General features: G+C 37.3%; 1 protein-coding gene across 1 annotated transcript in view; it reads right to left on the reverse strand.

Moving 5' to 3' along the window:
- Nucleotides 1-394: 394 nt before the first annotated feature.
- Nucleotides 395-26806, reverse strand: part of Slco1b3 (solute carrier organic anion transporter family member 1B3) — a 61344-nt gene continuing 34932 nt past the window's right edge. Inside the window, exons 9-14 of the mRNA XM_057782978.1 lie at nt 25979-26174; nt 24896-25067; nt 23314-23495; nt 6426-6490; nt 2513-2630; nt 395-611 (exon numbers count right to left, since the gene is read on the reverse strand). Of these exons, the coding sequence (XP_057638961.1) occupies nt 395-611; nt 2513-2630; nt 6426-6490; nt 23314-23495; nt 24896-25067; nt 25979-26174 (950 nt within the window). The remainder of the gene's footprint in view (nt 612-2512; nt 2631-6425; nt 6491-23313; nt 23496-24895; nt 25068-25978; nt 26175-26806) is intronic.

Genomic DNA, 26806 nt, shown 5'->3' on the forward strand with positions numbered 1-26806 from the left:
ACACTTATTTTATTGAGTTATGAATGCTTAATTGGATACCTTTTTTTCCTATTGTGAACTAATTTTCATGCATTAAATTTGTACAGATAATATATTACAATCCTAGTCACTTATTTTATTGAGTTGTGAATGTTTAAGTGAATACTTGTTTTTCTGTTGTAAACTAACAAACATTCATGCTTTACATTTGTACAGACCATATATTCCAAACCTAGCCTCAAATGCACAGCTATACCCTAAGAACAATGCTCCTGTTCCTTTTGATTTGTAGTTTTTTCTCATTACAAAGTCATAGTTGATCCATTGTTCATCACATGTAAAATATGAAAATCTTCAATGAAAGGACAAGAAAATTGTTTGGAAGCACAGCAACAGGTGTGTCTTCTTTCTTTCTTTAAAGAGGTGTCTCATTGCATGTTCCACCAGCAGGCACAGAATGGTATCCATTTTTATTTAAAGATTCTGGATTTGTTTCATCTATCACTTTCCCATCATTTCCCAGTGTCTTGTTGTCTTTCCTTTCATATTTTTTCTTCATGGCATAAATTAATATAACATATAAAATAAGTGGTGGAGTCTTTATCAAAACATTCAAACCCAAATAGATGGTTCTAGGGAAAAATGGTATAAATATTACTTTATATTATGTGATATAGCTTATAGTATTTATTTCCAGTATTCAGACCATAATGGAAAAATTAAATTATTTATAAAAATATTAAATTCCTTAAGTTATAAAATTAGAAAAGAAACAGTTTTAGGGATTTTGTCCATTGAGTCACAAAGAAATTGAGATTATTTCTAAAGAATTTTCAAGACAGAAAAAAATAAACTCTGCTGTCTCTAAGTTTCTGATACTGAAATAGAGGAATATTCGGATACAACCCCCACCAAGACATCACATTTCACTCAATGAATAGAGAAAGAAGAAAGAAATACAATTGAGTTTCACAGTCCATATATCCAGGACCACTGAGACTGAGACTTAACCATAAGATTATAGAAAGCCACCTTCCCACTTGTGCCTTATACCAAAACCCTAAAGGTCTATAGTAGTCTCTTTACTATAACACTTTATGTCTAATTTTCAAGAAAAGAACCAGAAACACTCAAAATAGAAGGAAATGATAACCATGGCTTCCTGGCTTGAAGAGAATGAATAGTCTTCAAACCTAGTTGTTGATATGTCAGAATGATGAGATTGTCAGAATTTGGACATGATACTAACAACACCCTAGCAAGCAGCATGGCACCAACTTCATAGTGACACCAGGTCTACCATGACTTCACTACCATCATGACACCAATACTATGTGACATCAACACCATCATGATACCAGCTCCACCATGACAACAATACTAGTGACAATGATTTTCAACAAGAAGAACGCTTATTTTTGGTTGGTGGCAAGATGGTTTGGAAGATAGCCTGACAGGGTCTTTTAAACTAGAATAATGGAGACATATTCTTCTCTGACATGTATCACTTTATATCCATTAGCAATGGAAGGCCACCTCTGTAGTTCTGCCTCTTTGTGGTATTTACTGTCATTTTACTCTTTTGGGGAGTTCAATGGATCTAGAAAACTTCCTTGTGACCGAAAGATTAGATCCAGTTTCTTCTTCCAATTTGTATTTTGCCTTCACATGTTGCCTAAATTATTTTTTGTTTGGAGAGTTTTAAAATTTAACATTTTCTGCTATAATTTTAAGGAGCTGGGTCATTATAAAAATATACTCCTGCATCCCAAGCAGGTTTTAAAAATTCTACTTTGAGTAATATCTGATTTATAATTAATCAGTATTTAAAATTACAATTAATTTTTTTCTAAAGATTATTGTTTCAATTTGTTCTTCCAAATTACCATTAAGTTGTCTTCTCTCCCCAAGAATATAACATGAATGTTCTCTCTTTTCCCCTTCATGTCCTGCTACAGAATGCAGCGCCAATGATATTTCAAGTATGAGCAGAGGTTTAAGAGATAAAAACATAATTGAGCAAAAATGTATCTTTTTTACTTCAAACTGCATGACTTTGGCAAGTTATTCACTACCCTTGAACCTTTCTATCTTTATATTTAAGGTAAAAATATAAATATAAATTCACTATTACTTCTACTATGATTAAATGAGATTGCCTGGTGCAATACTGAATCCAAAGTAAGGGTTGCTTAATGATAATGATAGTTGTTAATTTATTATTGTTTTGAAAATAATTTTATATGGGGCTACAGAGACTGCTCAGAAATCAAGAGCATTGACTACTCCTGCAGAGAACTTGGGTTCTGTCCTCAGGACTCACATGCTGTCTCACAAACATCTATAATTCCAGTTCTAGAGAATCTGACTTCATGTGATCTCTGCTGGCACTACACACATGTAGTGCACACACATGCATGTAGGTAAAGGAACTAGTACATATTAAAAAAAACTTTAAAAAAGTAAATGACACCATTTATCAATTTGCATAGTCAAAAGACAAAATCCATTAATGAAGTATATGACAACTCACCCAAACAATGTAGAGTTATATACCCTACAAGCCCCTCGTGCTCCACAACTGGTGACAGACCACTTCATACACGTTTTGTCGATTAATGCCCCATAATAGATTGGAGCTAGAATTCCTCCTACAACATGAGAGAAAAAGCTATCAACCCAAGACACACACTTCAAATGTAGGTAGGAGGTGTATCACATTGATACCTTATGAAGAAAGGAACAGTTGAAAACTTTCTAAGCTAATTCCACTGTCTCTGCAAATTTTTGCAAGAATTAATATTAGGAGATTTCTCAAAAGATAATACCATGAAGTAATATCATAAACGTCTTTTGTCTATTCCTACTCTTCCAACACACATAAGGAAGAAGAAATTCCAGTTTCTGTAAACTCTGTTCTTATGCCACCAATTAGCTGAAACCTAGCTAGTGAAAAGGAGAGTGCTGTTAGTAAATCATGCCTACATGCTATTTTTTTTTCTTCATCTGAATGATCTGGAATAACTGGAGTAGAATTTTAAGTTTATGACTAGTGGAAATAGCACTTATCAAAATCTTATAGAGGCAGGAGCTTATTCTCTCTCTCTCCTTTTTTTTAAGAAAACTAAAATGCTGGACAGGTGGTTCAATGGTTTAGACATCTTACTGGTCTTGAATGTATCAGCGTTCAGTTTCCAGCATCTACATCTGGGAAGTGATGCCTATAATTCCAGTTTCAGTGGATCTGATTCTCTCCACTGGACTACATGTCATTTCATACAGGTGGTGCACATACAGAAAAACATACATACACACATACATATAATTAAAACTAACTAGACAAATAAAATTTAAAAAAATGTTTAAAGGTGAAAAACAAAAACTAAAAATTAAATTCTTATACCAGGAATATCTTGCCTTAGAAGTGCAGACCCAACATCACAGAATATCCATCTCCTGCCATGGGATGCTGGCTTCTAAATTCAGACTCTACCTGCTGTTTTGGTGTGCTCTGACTCTGCAACCAGGGATGTTCTTTCCACTGATTTCATATATGTTTAAATATCTGTTGAAGTGTCTCAAACACTTCAACTTAGGGTTCTTGTGGGTAAATTTTGTTTTTGTGTCTTCTGATTGCAAGGCTTGAATAGCTGGATAGATGAGATAATTTAAGCTAAAAAAAGCTGGATAGGAATAAATCAAGCAAAGGTCGGGCAAGTAAAAATAAGCTTCCATGTGTATTTATTTGGGAGCTGAGTAATGTGCCTCCCGAAGAGACAAAGAGACAAAAGAGTAAAAAAAAAAAAAAAAAAGCCAACAACATTTTGGCATACCAACATGTGCAAAAATTTCTATGCAGGGCCTAAGAAAGCTGGAAGAAAGATAAAGAGAAAAGAAAGAAGGAAAGGAAGGAAGGAAGGAAGGAAGGAAGGAAGGAAGGAAGGAAGGAAGGAAGGAAGGAAGGGAAGGGAAGGAAGGGACATGGCTCCTTTATAAAGTGATGCAGTTCAGCTAGCAGTGCTAAATAGAAACTAGAAATGTCAAGCTAAGCAAAAGCCAGTAGTGACAACCCAGGTATAGGTTTCCATAGCCAGGAAGGTTTAATGCACCTCTGGGTTATGAACTTCCTACCAAGCATGAGCCTTAGGCTTAGCTTTTCTGACCTGAGAAGCAGGCTGAGCCAGCCACCAAAGCTGTGTGGGGGTCCTAGCCTCACTGTTTAGCAGAGGGTATTTTTTTCTCATGCAGAAAAAGAGCTAAAAATCAGCAGTGAAAGATATCCAGCTGGAAAAATCTGTAAGCAGGTTCTAGTGTGTTTTTCAAGGTGCATAGGCTTAAGAAAGAAAAGAAAAAGAAAATGGCTGTAGACAGTCTGAAAGAAATTAGTAGTTTTAGAAATTAAGTCTTTAGAGACAGTAAAAGTATTATAAAGGAAAAAGCCATGTAAAGATGGGAAATGTACAAGGAGCCTGGATCCTGTATAGTATTGTGCAGATTCTAAATTTTTTCAATGTTTATGAGCTAACAACAGCTGCTGAGGATTGTGAACTGGACTGCAAAGTTGAACCAGCAAAGATACTTTAGGACTATCTTAACTTTGTAAAAGAAATTTAAAAAACATATTTGTTAAATGAAAGTTAACACTGCTTTGGAATTTTGTTTTCATGGGTGATGAGAGGCTATGGATTCCTTCAGAAATAATACGGATCAGGTTTGATCAAGGAAGACATTCTGAAACTTGACACGTGATATATATCAGCAAATGGACTTCCCAGGACTTGACCATTATCTCAATCTATCTCAGAGATCCTTAAAATGTCTTTGCCCACAAAAAATAGGAAGTAGTCTAGAGAAAATGACATGATATTTTCAAAAGATAGGAGGTGTGGGTGGTCTTTGCTTATTTGGTGGATTATGGATATTTTTTATCATTTAGAGGAATATAGTATATTGATACATATTTAAAGTTACTTTTGCTACACTGTATATATTTTTCTACTCTTGATTAGGGTATTGTACCTATGTGGTTCATTAAAAAATGTAAGGTAAAATTCTTGTTTTTGAGGCTATTTCTATAAACTACTTAGGATAATCAAGAAACATAGGTTAAAAGTCATTTATAACAATCAAATTTGTAGATAGGTTACATATGTTTTCAAGATCAAAGAGGTATGTTAATGTTCTTCAAACACTGCAAATATGGTTTTTAAAATGCTTTGTTAACATACACTTTTTTTCATGCATTGAACACATCTTTACAGAAAGTTCCTAACTATGATGGCAAGCTTCCCTTTCTTTATGGTTTATGATGTGTTAAAAGTACTTCTTTTATTCTTCAACTCTCCCCTTAGCCCATCAGGAGGCATATTAACTATATAACATGTAGGTTTTAGGTGCAGTTAGCTTTGTGGAGTTTCACCTGGAGTTGGAGGTGGGGGGCTGCTGGTATGTATAGAAACTTCCAGCCTGAAGAAGCACAGAGAAACCCCAGGAGCCTCCCTGCCCCATTTCTCACTTATCATTCTTTTGTCCCCCTTTGAAGATCCAAGGTGGTGTCTCTTACACAAGTCTCGAACAATTTATCTCCACTGTCATCAGCCAGAGTTGTTTCTTTCCTTCGTCTGGGAATACATCCCTTCTATCTCCTTTGTTGATCTTTAAATTTATCTTTAAATATTAGTTGCCTCTAATTAGCCCTCTGCTCCATCCCTAGGTGATTGAGTTTTATTTTTCTTAATTTTCTTATATATAAGCATTTGATGTCTACAAATCTTATAGAGATGGTAATGTTAGAAGTTGCGAAAGTAACAGCAGACAACAGCAGACAAAGGATTATAAGGCACTTCCTTAACTCTCTGTCAATTACATCCTTTAAAAATTTATAAATTTGGAGCTTAGGGTTCTAATCTTAACATAAAACTCATAATTTCTTGCATTTGCTTTCAGTTAAAGTTTACTCTTTATCAAAGATGATGGGTTCTAGATTGTAGGTTCTCCTTTGCTTTTGCTTGCTAAGCTGCTAATAAAGTCTCCGGAACCTCGAGAACCAGATAGTGGGAAGCCAGACCATCAGGCTCAGTTTCTGTTCTGGACACACTCAAATTGACCAAGTTTCCAATATTCCCAAGTCACATGAGCCATTACCTAAAAATGCCATGTGTGGAAATGGCCCTTAACTCTGCCTGCTCCTTGGTGCATTGGAAAAGACTTTGGAAACTTCACTCCTTGTGATAATGTCCTACAGACAGGAGGATTCCGTAGTATAGCCTAATCTTTGCAGTTATCTAATCAAACTCTTTTTCAGGTCACTGAGGTTCCTTTATATCCTACTATTTTAATTTACTAAAAATAGAAATGATTTTTAAATCTTTAAAGTTTCTTTAGAATGTTCAGCCTTTAAGCTTGGCATGGGTATTTACTAACTGAATTTGACATGTTTATCATACCTAGTGTACGAACAACCAGCGCATGGAAACCCATTGCAAGTGATTTCAATTCAGGTTGGACAGTCCTGCAATAAGATAAAAGCAAAGAAACATTAGGACCTTGGGAGCTCAGTCCGGTGCTCCAGTGTGTGTCTCTGTCTCTATCTCCATCCTTCGCTAGATATGCAAGATATTCATCAGTATGGCTATAGGATAGGTTCATTTCAGGTTCCCTATCCTCAGGTGCCCAAGGAACTAACTGGGGACATTGCCCTGGGCACCTGGTAGCCACTCCAAGTTCAAGTCTCTCGCCAACCCTTAGGTGGCTCCCTTAACTAAGATATGAGTTTCCCTGCTCCCCTATCCAACCTTCCTATATCCCCAATCATCCCGTTTCCCCAAGTTCCCCTCATCCTCTCCTTCACACTTTTCTCTCTCCATCTCCCCTTACCCCCATCCCACCCCACCCCCAAGATTCCAATTTTTTGCCCGGCAATCTTGTCTATTTCCCATAGCCAGGAAGATAACTATATGTTTTTCCTTGGGTTTGCCCTCTTGTTTAGCTTCTTTAGGACCACAAATTATAGACTCAGTGGCCCCCTATCCATGGCTAGAAACCAAGGTCCTAATGAGGAGCAGAAGGAGGGAGAACATGAACAACGAAGTCAGGACCACGAGGGGTGCACCCACCCACTGAGACAGCCGGGCGATCTATTGGGAGCTCACCAAGGCCAGCTGGACTGTGACTGAAAAAGCATGGGATAAAACCGGACTCGCTGAACATAGCTGACAATGAGGACTACTGAGAACTCAAGAACAATGGCAATGGGTTTTTGATCCTACTTCATGTTCTGGCTTTGTGGGAGCCTAGACAGTTTGGATGTTCACCTTCCTAGACCTGGATGGAGGGGGGAGGACCTTGGACTTTCCACAGGGCAGGGAAGCTTGACTGCTCCTGGGACTGGAGAGGGAGGAGAAGAGGAGTGGGGGGAGGGGGAGAGGGGCGGGAGGAGGGGGAGGGAAATGGGAGGCGGGGAGTAGGCAGAAAATTTTTTTTTCAATAAAAAAAAGCAAAGAAACATTTAAACATCTTCAAAATAAATTCTAGCTAAATTTAACCTTGAAATTGTTGTTGGTTTATCTTTCCTTACGGCTAGATGAAAGCCCTCTAGGGATAAGTATCATTCCAAGCTCTGAGAGGCGAGTATTTCTGTGATAAGAATTACTCTAATTCACTAATTCACTGTGCTATGATTTCAAGGGAGTCCAGCACAACATTTCACTTAATCAAAAAAAAAAAATTATGTTGTGACTCAGTAGCCCAGGCTGACCTTGAACTCACAGTAACCCTCCTGCTTCAGCCTCCTAAATTGCTGAGCTTACAGATGTGAGTAACCAAACCAGGTTGCATTTTTATGCCTTATTCTGTAAACATGCTGCAAGAATATCTGTAGTAAGGTTTAGACATTGATTTCTTATGGCCCATTCAGCCCTGGACCTGGAAAAATATCAGATGCTTGCATCTAGATATAGGTATCAGCATACACTCTGTTTCCTAATTTCTATTGCTGATGTTAACAGAGACGTTTATTAATGTGGGTACACAAATCACATATTATAACCAGAAGAGTCCAGAAAGTTATGTATTCTGGACTCTCTTGTATACAGCCATTATGTTAAAGATAGAGAACATTTATCATCATTCTCAGTAATACACTCATTCAGAGCTGGAGAAGTGACATGGCATTAAGAATCCTTGCTGTTCTTGTGGAAGATCAGCTCTTAGTTCCCAGTAGGGACACTGTGTAGCTCATAATCACTTGTAACTTTAGCTCCAGGGGATGCACCACCCTCTTCTGGCCTCTTCAGGCACCTGCACTCACATACAGATACCCCCATACAGAAACACACATACACAGATACCCCTATACAGAAACACACATATGCATAAGTAAAATGTAAAATAAATCTCAAACAATGAGTTTATAAAAAAAGAAACATATTCTTATATCTATAAAGTCATTTCCATAATTCCAACTTTCTGTGTTTATCAGGCTGGCAACACTCCTAGGTCTGTTAAAAATAAAATCTATATTGACAAGGGTGAAATTATGTGGAACCATGGGTGGATGGAATGTAACTCCTGCTTAAATATTCTTCCTGAAATACTGGATCAATGGTACATAGTTATATGTTAGAATAAAAAGCAAATGCAGAATAGTTGATGAAGGAGAGTGACCCAAAGTTAGCACACTGTTCCCAAGGGAAACAAATCATGACTGTAGTTCAAGAATATGGGTTTTTGATTTTGACTGTGTTTTGTTTATCCTGTAAATGAGATAAAGTAAGTCAGAAGGAAGGGTAACTTGACTTATTCCCTGAAATGTCTTTCTCAAATGTTATATTTGTCAAGAGGCACTTGGGGAAGGGAGGATTTTACTCCATTCCCGCTTGAGTCCTTAAGCCTTAATGTTTCTGATCTTTTTTTTTTTAAGATTTATTTATTTATTATGTATACAACATTCTGCCTCGATGTATGTCTGCACGCCAAAGGAGGGCTCCAGATCCCAGTACAGATGGTTGTGAGCCACCATGTGGTTGCTGGGAATTGAACTCAGGACCTTTGGAAGAGCAGCCAGTGCTCTTAACCTCTGAGCCATCTCTCCAGCCCCCAATGTTTCTGATCTTTGAAGGGTGAACTTGGCTTATATATTAGAAATGCAAAAGCTGAACTGTTTTTATGATCCATGTGCGCCTTCACTCCAGGAGAGTGCTTAGCTTACTGGAGAGTGGGGAGGACTTAGATGACAGGATTAATGTTTGGCTGAAAGTGGGCTGGACAACTTCAACAACTTAATGAGAATGATATCTCTGTGACAGAATGAAGTGCATATAAATCCACATACTCTCCCACATCTGTATGCATGATACACACACCTGGCCACGTGCATGCACATTCACTGGTGTACTTACTTGTGTTAATGTTGACACACACAATACAGATTCAGGCATCTACTGTCAAGCATAGTTTCTAACACACATCTCATATGGAGTGTGTCAGTACAGTGTGAGCATGTCAGAATAATAAAATAGAATGCCAAGAAGCTAGATGTGTTCCCAGATTATTTAATTACTGAGTAATGTTTGCTTGATAGAATAAATTAAATCTGAATTTAACCTCTGCTTCTCCTTTTCATGACAATCAGACACCAGGACACATTGTTTTAGGAGATGACTTTTTTATTGATTTTTATTGAGCTCTACCTTTTTCTCTGCTCCCCTCCCTGTCTCTCCCTTCCCTTCAGCCCTCCCCAAAGGACCCCATGCTCCCAAATTAGTCAAGAGATCTTGCCTTTTTCTACTTCCCAGGTAGATTAGATCTATGTACATTTCTCTCAGTGTCCTCATTGTTGTCTAAGTTCTCTAGGATGTGACTTTTAATTGAGATCCAAGGACACCCAGTCAGATAGGCAGCCAGGAGGCTGATGCCAGTCTTATTGTTTGTGAAAGATAAAACTCTTTCCATTTCCTGGCTGATTCACATCATTAAATTTAAGTTTAAAAAGTTCTGAAACAGCTCTTCTTTGGGAATTTGGGATTAATATTTTCATCATAAGCCTAAGAGTTTTGAGAAGACTTTGTGCAACTTAGTTAATCTTTAATGAATAAGGAATGCTTTCCTTGGTAAGTAGATAATTATACATAGGGTGGGTTGATTGTGTGAAACAGTTTAATGTAATACAGGCTTGGAGTAGGATTTAAATCAGTATAAATGGTTTATAAATGTATATTCTCTTTTCAACAAAAATTAAAGCCTCTTTTTTTCTTCCTCTTGGCCTTTAGGAAAATATTAATGAACACATAACTGAAAAGTATAAGTAGATATTAACCCAGGTCACCATACTTAGATAAATACATTTTAAAGATCCACACACAAGTTGTACCTGTGTTTAGTTTTAGGTGTGACGGAATGATGAAGATGGTCTAATGGAGCTTGTGTTACCTGCTCCCTTCCCAACCTTCCCATCTCACTTGTTGCACACTCTTCTCAGCACTGCCTGCTGTCAACTTTCTTTCCTCTCCTAACACTTCACCTCTTTCCATCAGGATTTAAGACCAGAACACATTTCCCCCTAAAGCCTTCATCTGACCACTTTTTCAGATAATGGGATCAAACTACAAACTTTTTGAGATGTATTTTTGAAATGATCACCACTAGGTCCTTTTTTCCTCATCTCCACAATAACACTTCCCTGATAGGGTTAGGGTCATTTTTGAATTATGTGCCTGTTTTAGTGATAATTTGTTTTATGGTATTCTTTGCTATCGTGCTCTTGTATGTATGGTCACAAGAACTTATTTGTTAATTTATATTTTGATATTATTCAAGCAGAGTATCTTGCCGAAATAATTGCCTAAAAAAATGAATGAATTAACTGTTTTCACATATTTTCTTCTCTCTATATAGGCTATGGAATAGTGGATCAAAAGTTATTCTGTAGATAAATTAAAACTTTTGAAATATTAATATTATTATAAAATTTTTAAATGATATGTTTTCATTTATTTATGTGTATATGTCTCTCCATGGGTGTGTGCCAGGTGTGTTTGAGTACCTCATAGACAAAAAGATGATGTCAGAGTCCACTGAGCTGCAGTTACCAGTGGTTGTGAGGCACTTGAAGAGGATGCTGGGAACTGAAATAAGTCCCTCTTAACGAATATCAAGTGCCTTTAATTGATAAGACATCTTTCCATCCTGGAAATGTTATTATTGACTGAAATTTAAGTTTATCGGGTTTTCAAAAGATTTTCATTAAGATCAGTAAATGAATCTCAGGGCAGAATGGTATTGAGCACAAAAGTTCTTATAAAAGCACAGACAGATTCTTCCAATTGAGACAATTGACAGTAATTCTATATTCTAAGTGTCTCAGCAAGATGATGAGCATTCATGGAATAAAGATTTCCTAATGAAAAAAGCATACACAAAATTACTACTTACAATGCTGAACTAATAAAATAATTATGAAAATACGTTCTCAGATAATTAAATTGGACAATATATGAGTTTAGATCCCAAATATAAGACAATAAATATCAGTAAGTATATTTATAGTCTAATATACATGACTAATATAAATTTCTTAACAATTCATACTCACACGGGGCTGAAGGTTCAGTCAGTAAATCTTATGTCCTACAATGTAAGAATCTGTTCTGAACTAGACTGCCCCAATGTCCAGACCCTAACTAAACCTCAGGGCACATCTTGTGCCCCTCTCACCTCCCATCCCAACACCAGCAAGGCAGCTGAACCTTGCCCAAAACTCTGGTGGAATTCCACTGCTCTGGAGCAGTCCCTACCAGCCTGCAGGCAGGTGAGAGACCTGTCTCTAGGTTGTATTCAAACTGTCACTACCCACTGGATGCTATCACACCAAGACCCACTCCACTGCCCAACTCCGCACAGCTGAACATCCTCCCTGGCAAGCCTTCCCCCGCAACTCCAGAAAACTATACATGCATGGGCAAAAATGACACTAGCTGGAAAAGCAGGCACAGGCAAGAACAACAACAATTGGAGGAAAAGGTAAGAAAATGCCAGTGTAAAAATATATTCAATAACTGAAAGAGCAATATGATTACACCAGAACCCGGTGATCTTAAAACACCAACACCTGGTGATTCCAATGCAACTGAAATACAAGGAAATGAGCTCAAAATTAATTTATGAATATGATAGAGTCCCTTAACGAGGAAATGAAAAATGGCCTTTAAGAAGTAGAGAAAAAGACAAACAAAAAATTGGACGAGCCAGGCGGTGGTGGTGCATGCCTTTAATCCCAGCACTTGGAAGGCAGAGGCAGGCGGATCTCTGTGAGTTCGAGACCAGCCTGGTCTACAAGAGCTAGTTCCAGGACAGGCTCCAAAACCACAGAGAAACCCTGTCTCGAAAAAGAAAATAAAAATGGACGAAATCAACAAATCCCCTATAGAAAGCCAAGAAAAAGTAAACAGGTGAAAGAAATAGTTCAAGACTTGAAAATTGAAATAAAAACAATAAAGAATTCACAAGCTGAGAGAATTCTGGAAATGAAAAATTGAGTAAATAAACAGGAACTACAGATGTAAGAATAGCCAACAGAATACAAGAACTGGAAGAGAATCTCAGGCATTAAAGATAAAATAGAGGAAATAGAGTTATCAGTCAAGGAAAAATTTAAGTCCAATAAATTCCTAACACAAAACTTCCAGGAGATCTGGGACACCATGCAAAAAAAAGCCCAAGAATAATAGGGATAGAAGAAGAAGAAAAATCCTAACTCAAAGACACAGAAGACATATTCAACCAAATCATAGAACAAAACTTTCCTTACCTAAAGAAGGACATACTTATAAAGGTACAAGAAGCTTACAAAACACCAAATAGACTAGACCCAAATAAAGTCCCCTCAACACGTAATAACCAAAGCATTAAAATAGAGAATAAAAAATAATTTTAAGAGCTGAAAAGGAAAACGTCTAAGTAACATATAAAGGCAGACTTATCAGAATTATACTTGATTTCTCAATGGAGACTCTGGAGGCCAGAAGGTCCTGGACAAATGTTTTACAGAATTAAGGTACTGTGGTTGCCAGCCTAGACTACTGTATCCAGTAAAACTTTCCATCTACATAGATGGAGAAAACAAGATATTTCATGACAAAACCAGATTTAAACAATACCTATCTGCAAATTCAGCTCTACAGAAAGTACTAGAAGGAAAACTCTAAACCAAGAAGCTCCGTTATATCCACAAAAACACAGGGATAATCTCACAACAACATAACCCAAAGAAGAGGAACACACACTACCGTCACCACCACCAAAATAAAAAAAAAAAACAGAAATTAACAATCACTGGTCAGTAACATATCTTAATATCAATGGACTCAATTAACCAATAAAAAGACACAGGCTAAGAGAATGGGTACAAAAACAGTATCCATCCTTCTACTGCATAAAAGAAACATACCTCAACTTCAAAGACAGAATTGCCTCCGAGTAAAGAGTTATGAAAAAATTTTTTCCGATCAAATGATCCTAAAAAATAAGCCAATGTAGTTATCTTAATATCTAACAAAATTAGGCTTCAATCTAAAATTAATCAAAAGTAATAGAGGACATTCATATTCTCACAGGAAAAAATCCACCAAGAGGAAAATAATGACATCTTGAATTTTGCATGCAAATAGACAGAATTAGAAAACATTATCCTGAGTGAGGTAACCCAGACCCAAAAAAATGAACATGGGATGTACTCACTTATAAGTGGATACTAATCATAAACAATGGGCAACTAGCCTACAGTTTAGGATCCTAGAGAAACTAAGTAATAAGGTGAACTCAAAGAAAAACATATATAGACCCACCTGGAAATAAGAATCAGACAAAAATTTGGGAGCAGGTGTTAGTGGGCAAGATGAAGGGGAGAAGAAGGGTTGAGGAGAACTTGAGGGAATGGGATAGTTAAGATGGAAGAAGGACAGATATGAGAGCAAGGAAAGAGATATCTTGATTGAGGGAGCCATTATAGAGTTAGCAAGAAACCTGGCTCTATAAAAATGCCCAAGAACCTACAGGGATAACCCCAGCTAAGACCCTAAGCAATAGAGGAGAGGGTTCTGAACCTACATTATCCTGTATTCAGACTGATGATTATCTAAAATATCACAATAGAAACTTCATCCAACAGCAGATGGGGACAGAGGCAATGACCCACATTGGAGCACTGGACTGAGCTCCCAAGATCCAGTTGAAGAAAGGAAGGAGTGAGAGTATGAGCAAGGAATTCAAGACCATGAGGGGGTCAACCACTGAGACAGTTTTCTTGGGCTAATAGTAGCCCACCAACTACAACTGGACTGAAAGTGAATGAGCATGGGTACAACCAAGTCCCTCTGAAGGGGGTTGACAACTGGGGAAGACTGAGGGACCACTGATAGTGACACTGGGATGTGTCTCTACTTCATGAGATTCAATTCTCTTTGGATGTAAACCTTTTTCAACCTAAGTGTAGTAGGGAGGGCCTTGGACGTTTTATGGGATGGGGTGCATGGAACTCTTTTAGGGGTGGGGTAAGGGTTTGTGGAGGGAAAGGGAGGGGACTTGAGGAAGGGAGGGAGTGGGAATTTGGATTGGTATTTTTTAAGTATTAATAAAAAAGAAAGAAAAAAAGAGGAAGTCTCAATTCTTAACATATATGCTCCAAACACAAGGTTACCCACATTTGTAAAAAAAAAAAAAAAATTAGTAAAGCCTAAATCACAATCAAACCCCACATATTAATGGTGGGAGACTTCAATACCCCATTCAACCAATGAAACATTCTGCTAGAATAGAATAGAATATAGAATAGAGTATAGAATAGAATATAGAAATGAGGGAACCTACAGATGCCATAACTCAAATGGACTTAACAGACATCTATGGAACATTTCACCCAGACACAAAAGAATATACCTTTTTCTCAACACCTCATAGGACTGTCACTAAAATTGACCACATACTCAGTCACAAAGAAAATCTCAACATATATTTAAAAAGTTGGAACAACACTATGTATCATACTGGACCACCATGGGATAAAGTTAGAGTTCAACAACAACACAAATGAAAAAAAAAAAAACCCTACAAAATAATGATGAAAACTGAACAGTTCTCAAGTGAGCCACAGCTGGGTCAAGAAAGAAATAAAGAAATCAAAGATTTCCCAGAATTCAACAAAAAAAGAAATCCACAACATACCCAAACTTCTGGGACACAATGAAAGCAGTGATAAGAGAAAAGTTCATTGATGTGGGATTCCCCTCTGTATGCTGTGATTACCATTAATGAATAAATAAACTGTTTTGGACCTATAGCAGGGCTGAACTTAGATATGCAGGGAAAACTAAACTGAATGTTAGAAGAAAGGGGGAAGAGTCAGGAGAAGCCATATAGCCCTGCTGGAGCCAGTAAGTCACAGCCACATGGCAATACACAGATTACTAGAAATGGGTTAAATTAAGATGTAAGAGTTAGTCAATAAGAAGCTAGAGCTAATGGACCAAGTAGTGATTTAATTAATACAGTTTCTGTGTGGTTATTTGGGACTAAGCAGCTGGGAACCAACAAGAGGCCTCATTACAACAAATCAGTGCTGATGTAGCCAACTAAAATCCACTTAAAATCTAAGAGGGCTTGCAAAGGAATTCTAGACACTAAAAAAACAAAGTATAGCCACATTGGTTTTCCAAGTGGGCTATGCTTGCTGGTGGCAAGCTGTGGCTCCTTTAAGAGAGGTCTTAGTGGTTCAGCTATAGCAGAACAAAAGCTGCAGCATTTTAAAACACAGCTTTCTGGGACATGCTGCCAGCACAAACTCTGGCTATGAAGCATTTGTATGGTATTTTTGGGCCAAGGTGTTTGGAATCATGCCCATAGCTCAGCTCTCCCCACCTGAGCAGGCGGCAGAATCAGGTCTACTAGGCATGCACAAGCAGGAGAGCATGGCAGAATTCTGCCACCATACACAGAGATATTATCAGGCCATGTAGTGTGCTGCATGGCACATTTAGCTTTTACTCAGAAAAAAAGGTTTATATGCTGCATGGTGCTAACCAAAGTTTAGGTGGTAAGGATGGCTCCCATCCAGCAGTGCTAGAGCCTGAGGTGAATTACCTCCACCATATTTAATGCCTGAGAGACGTAGAGCCAGCTCCCAAGGCCACTGAGACTAAGCTCTTTAGGATCTTAAGAAAGGTTTCTGGTCAGAAAGTAACTACAGATATGTAATAAAGAAAAATCCAGATTTAAAAAACAACTCTAAATGGGTCATGATGTTGGATAATAGTATGTAGGCATGGGAAAGAGAAAAAAGTATAGAGAGTTGAAAAAGAAGTAGTTTAAAAAAATAAAACAAAGTCTTTAAAGAGACAGAGTACAGATAGTCCTAGATTAAAAAGAGTATAGAAAAATAAGTCATATAAAGATGGAAAATTGACAGAGTCTAGATTGTATATATTATTGTGATTTCTTTGATTTTTCTTGACTGTGAAGTAGCAAAGTACAGAGAGATATTTCATTGTACAGGCTGCTAAACTAAACCAGCATATATATTATAAAGGTATCTTGACTTCAGAATGTGGATCTAAGGATATGTTGCTTTAGAAAAGAGGCTCTTATTTTGTTTCCACAGAGGATAAGAACCTGTAGATTGCTTCCAGATTAGTATGGTTTGATGGACCAAGAGCCCCTGAAAAGTTACCTTGAACACTCCTTCTTCAAAAAATTACTTCTCTCAATAAACAGTAGGAAGCAGTTTGGAGAAAACTATGCCCATATCCCAAATATTGTTTATAAGTGTTTGTTTATATTTAAAGGGGGATAGACTATAGAGATGGATACTTTACCTTGGTTAGGACCTTGGTTTAATGATACAAATTAAAGCTCAATTCTGTTATATGTATATTTCTGCTCTTGATTAAAGTATAGTATATTTCATTTAAAAATGAAATGTATAATTAAAAAATATAGGTTAATAAATAGTCATCTATAATATTCAAGCTTATAATCATGTTAGGTTTTAAAGATACATGGAGATGTATTTCAGTTAGGTATTCTTCAAATCTTTCAGAGACCTTCAGAATATTGCATTTAAATGTTTTAAGAAATTAAGACTTTTCATGACAGTGAGACACATCTCCTCCTGGCAGCACCAATTACTTCAAGAGAAAGATGGGTATTGAAGCGGCTCCTTATGGCATTGCTTAGCCATTTGGGCAAAACATTGCTCTTGCCTGAACAGCTTGGGACATGCAGGATCCACAGAGAAATGACTGCTGAACTTGACTAAATGGGAGACAATCCTTTGGGATTTTTGTTTCGTGAAAGAGTCTGCTAGACATTCTGCAGGACACAGAAGAAAGTGGCTGAAATTTCCAACTACAGGGAAATGTCGGCCCAATACTAAGGACCAGTAGGCTGAAGATGGATGTCCCAATGTTACAGAAGAGCCTTGGGTGTATGTCCAAGCAGCACAATGTCTCTATCAATTATAGAGTTTTGGAAGTTGCATACAATACATTTCCTATTTACTTAGATAATATTATATCCTTCTGGAGTCTTTGATGGAGTTGAAGAGTAGATAGTAATAATTTTAGTTTTCCTTAGTTATGATAGAAGATAATGTAGATATAAATGTTGTAGTTGTAATTCTTGCTTGACACTTGTTTTGTTATCTGTAATTTTACTATGATAAAGTTAAAACCTTCTTTTTTATTTAAACAGAAAAAGGGAAGTGATGTGGGATCTTCTTCTATATGCTGTGATTACCATTAATGAATAAAAAACTGCTTTGGATGCATAGCAGGGCAGAACTTAGTTAGGCAAGGAAAACTAAGCTAAATGCTGGGAGAAAAGAGGTGAAGTCAGGGAGAAGTCATGTATGCCCACTGAAGCCAGAAGGAACTTTACCCGGTAATCCACAACCACGTGGTGATAAACAGATTACTAGAAATGTGTTAAATTAAGATGTAAGGGTTAGCTAATAAGAATCTAGAACTAAAGAGCCAAGCAGTGATTTATTTAACACAGTTTCTGCATGGTCATTTTGGGGCTGAACAGCCAGAAACTAATAAGCAGCCTCATTACAAGAGTTCATAGCACTAAGTACCTACATAAAGAATTTGGAGAAATCTCACATTAGTGACTTGACAGCACACCTGAAAGCTCTAGAATAAAAAGAAGCATACTCACCCAAAAGTGACAGATGGCAGAAAATAATCAAACTCAGGTCTGAAATCAATAAAATTGAAACAAAGAGTTGCTTCTTTAGGAAATCAACAAGATAGTCAGACCCTTATTTATATGAAGGAAAAGGCAGAGAGCAAATGTCCACATTAACAAAATCAGAAATGAAAAGAGAGATATAATAACAGACTCTGAGGAAATTCCAAGAATTATCAGGTTATGTGCTCCACAAAATTGGAAAATATAAAAGAAATGAATCACTTTTTTGATAAGTACCACAAACCAAAATTAAATCAAAACTAGATAAACAACTTAAACAGACCTAAAACACCTAAGGAAAAAGATGCAGACTTAAACATCTTCTGAACCATGGAAAACCCAGGACTATGAAGTTTCAGTGGAGAATTCTATCAAAATTTCAAAGAAGAGCTAATACCAATACTCCCCAAATTATTCCACACAATAAAAATGAGAAGAATATTGACAAATTCTTTTTATGAGGCTACAGTTATCTTGATACCCAAATCAAACAAAGATGATACAGCGAAAAGTTAATACAGACCAATCTCACTCATGAACATCAATGCAAAAATTCTCAGCAAATACTGATAAACTGAATCCAAGAGCACATTAAAAAAACCATCCACTATGACCAAGTATGCTAAATCCCAAAGATTCAGAGTTGGTTCAACATACAAAAATATGTCAATGTAATACACAAAATAAACAAAGTGAAAGGAAAAAAATCCCATACTATCATCTCATTAGATGCTGAGAAAGCCTTTGACAAAATCAATCACCCCTTTATGATGAAGATTCTGGAGAGAACAGGTATACATTGAGCATACTTAAACATAATAAAAGGCAACATAGAGCAAGCCATTAGCCAACATCAAGTAAGTGGAGAGAGACTCAAAAATATTCCATCAAAATCAGGGACAAGACAAGGCTCTCCACATTCTACATATTTACTCAATATAGTACTTAAGGTTATAGCTAGAGCAATAAGGCAACAAAAAGAGATCAAGGGAATACAAATTGAAAAGGAAGAATTCAAACTTTCACTATTTGCAGTTGACAATAGTATACATAAATGACCACAAAAATTCTACCAGGGAATTCCTATAACTGATAAATTCCTTCAATAATATGACTGGATGCAAGATTAAGCAAAAACCATCAGTAGCCTTCCTATGTACAAATGATAAATGGAACAAGGTAGAAATCAGAGAAACAATGTTCTTTATAATAGTCACACATAATATAAAATATCTTGGGGTGACTCTAACCAAACAAGTGAAAGACCTATAAGACAAGAATTTTAAGTCACTGAAAAAGGAAATTGATGATTTCACAAAATGGAAAGATTTCCCATGCTCATGAATAGGTAGGATTAACATAGTAAAAATAGCCTTTTTACCAAAAGCAGTCAACAGATTTAACACAATCCCCATAAAAATCCCAACATCATTCTTCACAGACCTATAAAGAACTATACTCAACTTCATATGGAAACATAAAAAGCCCAGGATAGCTAAAACACACCTGTACAATAAAGGAACTATCTGGAGCCATCACCATCCTAACTTCAAGCCCTACTATAGAGCTACAGTAATAAAAGCAGTTTTGTATTGGCATAAAAACAAACAAGTAGATCAATGGAATTGAATCAAAGAACCTGATATAAACCCACATAAATAAAAGAACACCTGATATTTGACACAGAATTGTAGGAGGAGGGCCTGCTTATTTAACCCAGCTAGCTTAGCCTGGCTAGCTTAGTCCTAGAATAATCACACAGAAACCATATCCATTAAATCATTGCTTGGCCCATTAGCTCTAACTTATTATTGGCTAACTCTTACATCTTAGGTTAGCCCATTTCTATTAATCTGTGTATTGTCATGTGACAGTGGCTTACCGGCTCAGTTTCGGCAGCATATTTTACTCTGGTGGAGGACCCATGGCATCTCCCTGACTCTGCTTTCTTCCTCCAAGAAGTTAGTTCCATCTTCCCTGCCCACCTAAGTTCTGCCCTATCAACAGGCCAGGACAATTTCTTTATTCATTAATGGCAATCACAACACACAGAGGGAACTCCCACATCACAGAATTCAAAAATTTATAACAGAAAAAGGAAAGTATCTTTCTCAAATCGTGCTAGCATAACTAGATGGCAATATGTACAAGAAAGCAAATAGATCCATATCTATTGCTGCGCACAAAACTCAAGTCCAAATGGACCAAAGACCACAACAAAAATCCAGTTACACAAAAGCTAATAGAAGAGAAAGAAGGAAGTATCCTTGAACATGTTGGTGCAGGAAACTACTTCCTGAATATAACACCTATAGCACAGACACTGAAATTGACAATTAATAAATAGGACCTCATGAAACTGAAAAACTTCTGTAATGCAAAGGGCAATGTCAATAAGAAAAAACAGCAGCCTACAGAATGGAATAAGGTCTTCACAAACCACACATTTGACAGAGGGTTGATTTCCAAAATACATAAAAAAAACTCAAGAAACTAGACATCAAATTACAAAATAATCCCATTTAAAAATGGTATACAAACTTAAACAGAGAATTCTCAACAGAAGAATCTCAAAAGGCTGAGATACATTTAAAGAAGTGTTTAGCATCCTTAGCTATTAGGGAAATGCAAATATCAAAACTACTCTGAGATACAATATTACACCTGGATAAGATCAAAAATGCTAATGACAGTCTATATTGGAGAGGATGTTGAGTAAGGGGAATACTCCTCCACTGCTGGTGGGAGTGCAAACTTTTAGAGTCATTTTGGAAATGAGTATGGCCATTTCTCAGCAAATTAGGAATCAATCTACCTCAAGACCCAGCAAAACAACTCTTGGGCATATACCCTGAGGATGCTCAACTATACCACAAGAATGCTTACTCAACTATGTTCATAGCAATATTATTCATAATAGCAAGAACACAGAAACAACCTAGATGGTCCTCCACCAAAAAATGGATAAAGAAAATGTGATGTATCTACACAATGGCTTGTTTTTGAGCTGTAAAAAAAAAAACAATGGTATCATGATATTTGCAGGCAAATGGGTAAAACTAGAAAAATAATTTTGAGTGAAGTAACCCAGACACAGAAAAAGAAATACAGTATATATTCACTTACAAGTGGATATTAGATGTTAGGCAAAGGATAACCAGTCTGCAGTCCTCAACCCCACAGAGGTTAGGTGGCAAGGAAGACCCAGAGAGGAACTTATGGATATCCCTGGGAAGATGAAATGGAAAAAATGTCCAGGGTAAACTGGGGGTGGGGAGAGTAGATGAGAAGAAAGAGGGATAAAGAGAGTCAAGTTGGGAGTGGAGAGAGTAACAGGAGAGATACCTTAAAAGAGGGGGCAATTTGGGGGTTGAGGAGAAACCTGGTGCCAGGAAAACTCTAAGGAGTCCACAAGAATGATACTAGGATTCCTGGAAAGAGTTGTTGTGGGATTTTCCTCTGTATGCTGTGAATATGATTGGTTAATAAAGAAAGCTGGCTTGAGCCTATGGCAGGGTAGATCAGAAGTAGGCAGGGAAGATGGAACTGAATGCTGGGAGAAAGAAGGGCAGAGTCAGGGAGAAGCCATGGAGCCACCACCAGACTCAGGCATGCCAAAACTTTGCTGGTAAGCCATTGCCATGTGGCAATACACAGATTAATGGAGATGGGTTAAATTAATATGTAAGAGTTAACTATTAGGAGGCTAGAGCTAATTGGTCAAGCAGTGAGTTAAATAATACAGTTTTGTGTGATTATTTTGGGTCTAAGCTAGTCGGGGACCAACAAGCAACCCACTCCCTCCAACAAAGAGTTGAGAGGGTGCCTGAACTGGTCTTCTTTGTAATAAGATTGGTGACAACTCTAATTGACATCATGGAGCCTTTGTTCAGTATCTGATGGAAGTAGATGTAGAGATCCACGGCCAACCACTGGGCCAAGCTCTGGGATTCCAGTTGAGGAGAGAGTAGAGAGATTATATGAGCAAGGGGGTTAAGATCATAATGGGGAAACCCACAGAGACAGCTGAACTAAGCATGTTGGTGTTCACAGACTCTAGACTGACAGTTGGAGAACTAGCATGGGATCCATGTTCACCCTCTACATCTGGATGACAGTTGTGTGACCTATCCTCTTATGGGGCGACTGGCAAAACAGAACCTGTCCATGATACAAGGGCTGTCCCTTTGTAGCCTATTCCCTGTGGTGGTATGCCTTCTTCAGTCTTGGTGCCCAAGGAGGAGCTATATTAGGTTGATGTACCATGCTTTGCTTATTCCCATGGGAGGCCTTACACCATCTGAATGGAGATAGAGGAGGATTGGATGGGGGGTGGAGGGGAGATGATGGAGGGAGTGGGAGGAGAGGAAAGAGGGAGAACTGTGGTTGGTATGTAAAATAAATAAAAAAATGATGAATAAAAATAACACAGTTTACCACAATGTCTTAAAATACAGGCTAGGAAGTATGGGCAGAGCAACTGTTTAAGGTGTGCTTGAAGTGAATGGTCAAGGGCATGTTGACTGACTTACGTCAGTACCAGAGTACAGCAGCATGGAGATTTGCACATGGAACAAGACTGCTTCTGTTTCTCACATATACTTCATGACCTAGAAGTACCCTCCTAGACCAAGTTCCAGGAAACTTTGCTTTGACTATGGTACAAAGGTTTCAGCCCACACTTGGCTTGAAAAACTGGAAGACTACATGGGACATCATGGTTGCTTTTTTTGACCAAGAGCCTCATGTCAGTACTTGAATACCCAGTTTTGACCCTTGTAAAAATCATACTCAACTTTTTTTATGTTTCCTTTATATTGTTAGTAAAATAAAGATAATATTAATACTGAGGGGACAAAAGTAAATGTAAGGATCTGAGGGTGTGTCTCCATCTGTGATCATATAGGTAACAGCAGGTTATTGAAAGCATAGGCAACTTACCTAATCTCCGTGGTAGGAGTGGGAGGTACTTGAAGACTGATACCAGACATAATTATCTGAACTGTAAATGGGCACCCACACATGAGCCTGTTCCACATGTGCACTCAACACAGAAATGCACACACATGTATGAAAAAAACAAAATATACTCACTTCATCAGAATCATCATAAAACAGATGCTTCCCAATGCAAGAAAGAAAGAATTCAAGACTTGCAAAGCTATATAAAAGTAATAGTTGTTTTTGCACTTGTTTCTTGGACATTCACCCAAACGGGCTGAGAAATTGCTGTTCTGGAGATCAGAATCTCTGATACAACTGCAGTCATAGAATACCTAAGAGACAGATTTGAAAAGTTACAGAACATGCTTGCAAAATGTGAAACTGTTATAAATATGTCCCATTATATTTTTTAAAGTTTCTTCCATTCTTAAAGAGTGTTTACAGTTTTAAAACTTCTAAAACATAGCTGTTTAACAACTGAAAAACAATATAATTCTCTGTATTTATTTCTAGACAAGAAAATTTAATTGTTCCTAATAATTCATTTCTAATGTCAAAGTTATGAAAGAATTGAAAAAAGGATGTTTGAAACTGTTTATAGTTTCTTCATTCAGACAAGTTCTTTTCCATAGTTGTTGTTCTCTAACTTTTATCTTCTGTATTACATTTACTTACTCCATTTAATACTTCCTACAATGTGTCAGTCACATGCCTTGTGGAAGAGTTTCCCAGAGACTAAAGGCATTTGATAGATTCCATGGGGCCAAAATCTGAAATGAAAACCACCTACACAAACATGTTGAACCATACAGGGTTGGGTCGGAAGCAGGGATCACGCCATATATGGGAGTGCATGTCTACAATTCCAGAACTTAAGAAGCTGAGGCAAGAAGATCCTGTGTGTAAGGGTAGCCTTGGCTACATACTAAGGTCCTGTCTCATCACAGAAAGTCAGAACTGATTGTATATCCAATGTTTGAATTAGGGAAAGGTAAAAGGATAAAACTGCCCAACTTTCTGAGATTTTAAATAGATTAGCAATACGTACAACACCATAACAATTTTCATGATTGGTAGTCAGCAATTGACTAAGGATAATTCATAGTTAATAGGGAAGGGGATGTTTTAAACAAAGTGGATTATTATGGGATACATTAGGCATATGTGAAAATGATATTATAATTTCTGGGTAGAAACACAAGCTTTGGGAAATTCGCAATTGACAGGTTAGACTTGGACTGTCAAGTAAGCATGAAGTCAGCACTGCTTTTCAGAGTCAAAAGGGAAAGGAGCCCAGAGTCATAATCATAAAAGTCTGCAGAACAGTGTATGTTTTGTTCATGTTTTTAGTTAAGATTCTTCTTCAATGTCTGAGGTTTAAGGAATTCTCACGGATGACAGTTAACTGCTTGAGTCATAAAAGTGCTTTCAGAAAGCCTATTTCCAGGTTTCCAAAGTCAATATTCAGACTCTTGAAAATGAGAATTTGGAAATGAAGTATTAGAATTTAAGGAATCATAATTTGAGAAACAGATAATTAGGATACTGTTCCAAGCAGGATTTCATGTGGAGACTTGTTAATCACCCATCCTTCACAACAGAGATCATATATTAACCTATTCTTGAATCTTTTTATTGGATATCTTAGCTCTAGAAAGATTTGATAAGTAACCGTGAAATCTGTAGTGCAGTTATGAGTAAGGAAAGTGACAAAATGAAAACTGATACTCACCGTACTATTAGAGTTCTTATTACCACTAGAAGATTTGCATCCTGCCAGACAAGGGGAAATGTAGGTCACTCCATTCTTCCCACAGATGGGTTCCCATTGGTTTATATCACAACTGCAGTCTGAATTGCAATACGAAAGTGGTACATCTATGTGAGAGTCCACTGAGTTCATTCTGGAGACACATGATGAGAGACACGTCAAAGAGAAGACAGAGATGAAGTGAGAAGGACAGAAGGAAGGAAGGAAAGAGTGAAAATGATATAGAAGAAAGGAAAGAGGAGGAGGAAGAATAGAAAAACAGCAAGAGGGGAAATGGTAGGGAATGATGAAGCCAGTGCAGAGGGGAGGAAAATGAAGAAGGAAAAGACTAGCGAGCCTGAAAACTCCTACCCAAAAGAGAACTGATGAGAATTCTGTGCATGTTACTGGCGTGTGAGCCTATTTAAGCTGCTAGATACTGATAGAGATAAGCTGTGCAAGAGACCCCAAGCCCTGGCCTTAGGGCAGATAAAGTATCAGTAATACTTTTCACTATGTGGTAACAGTGGGAAAGCAATGTAAGGAACTGGTCGCTCGTACAGGTGTCTGTTAAAATGAACACTAGATGTAGGTTGCACAGCCATGGCTGTGAGGTTTCCCTCCACCTATATTCACATCCTAGCCAAGATGCAGTGGGGAAAACCAAGAGTGTTGAAGTCCAAAACTCCAAATTTGAGTCAATAACAGCCAGCAAGGTAATTGTCTAGGCATGGCTGGCTGTATAAACTTTGTTTAAGGGGAAAATGTGCCCATGACAAAGGTACCCAAGACAGATTGTAAACACTCTAAAAATGACATGATCACCATAACCCAGCTTTTCTTTAAAGAAGAAATAAAAACTGATTTTGTGAACTCTCAAAAAAGTGATTGTTTGGGGGAATTTATGAATTGTAATTAATTGTTATTAACTTGTTAACTAACTGAATTCTTGCTAACTGACTAAGTGAAGTTATTGGAAACTGTTTTCAGCCCTTTTTTTCTTCATATGCAGTCTTCTAATTGGATTCAATGCATCACTCTGTTGATAAAATGATATATACAAACCCATCATAAGTCAAGGTTAGACCAGCAAATGATTTGTTTTCACAGATTAAAGGAAAATTTAACAGCTGAAGCACATAAGACACTGAAGTGGTGAAAAATGCAAACTTGGCAATTCCAATCACAGTCAATTTGAATCTTTTAATGATATATCCTCCTAAAAACATCCCAGATGACATAGCAGGTAGGGTTATAACTCCTGTAAGTAAGAGAAAGATGTCATTATATAAATAAAGTTTGCCCGTTGTCTTTACATAATGAAATACAGTGTGCCTACATAAGCCCTTCATTTTTGTTGCTTCTTAAGTAGAAATTAATGACCAGAATAAAGATGGAAAACCATCCCCAATTTGGAAAAATAAAAAAAAATAATATCTTCCTGCCTAAAAGAAGGGCCTCATTTCCTGGTAAAAGAAGTCAGAAGTTGTCTTTTTAACAGGTGAATTTTATGAGGAACACTCCCTTCTATAAATTAATAAGGAAAATATATTTTAAGCTTCGCCACCTAAAAGTCTTTTAAGATTGGAACTATTTCATTATTTATTTATGTGGATGTGTGTGTGTGTGTCTGCATGAGTGGGGTGATCGTGGGTACAGGTGTGCTTTGGTACTGCAATACTTGTCAGATTCTAAGGGAACTCTCATTCCTCGAACTCCAAAAGGCAGTCCAACTATCCAGAAATAAGCTCAACCTGGACTATAGATGGATTTCTGGTGATTAAGAAAGATAAAACCTGGCATTCCTTGGGAACTTGTGAAGCTGGTTCCCCTCTATCAAGAGGAGTCATTTCTCTTAGCACTGGTAGAAGAAACACATAGCTGGCTATCTGT

Source organism: Chionomys nivalis, chromosome 1, assembly GCF_950005125.1.
Source record: "Chionomys nivalis chromosome 1, mChiNiv1.1, whole genome shotgun sequence".
Classification (NCBI taxonomy): domain Eukaryota; kingdom Metazoa; phylum Chordata; class Mammalia; order Rodentia; family Cricetidae; genus Chionomys; species Chionomys nivalis.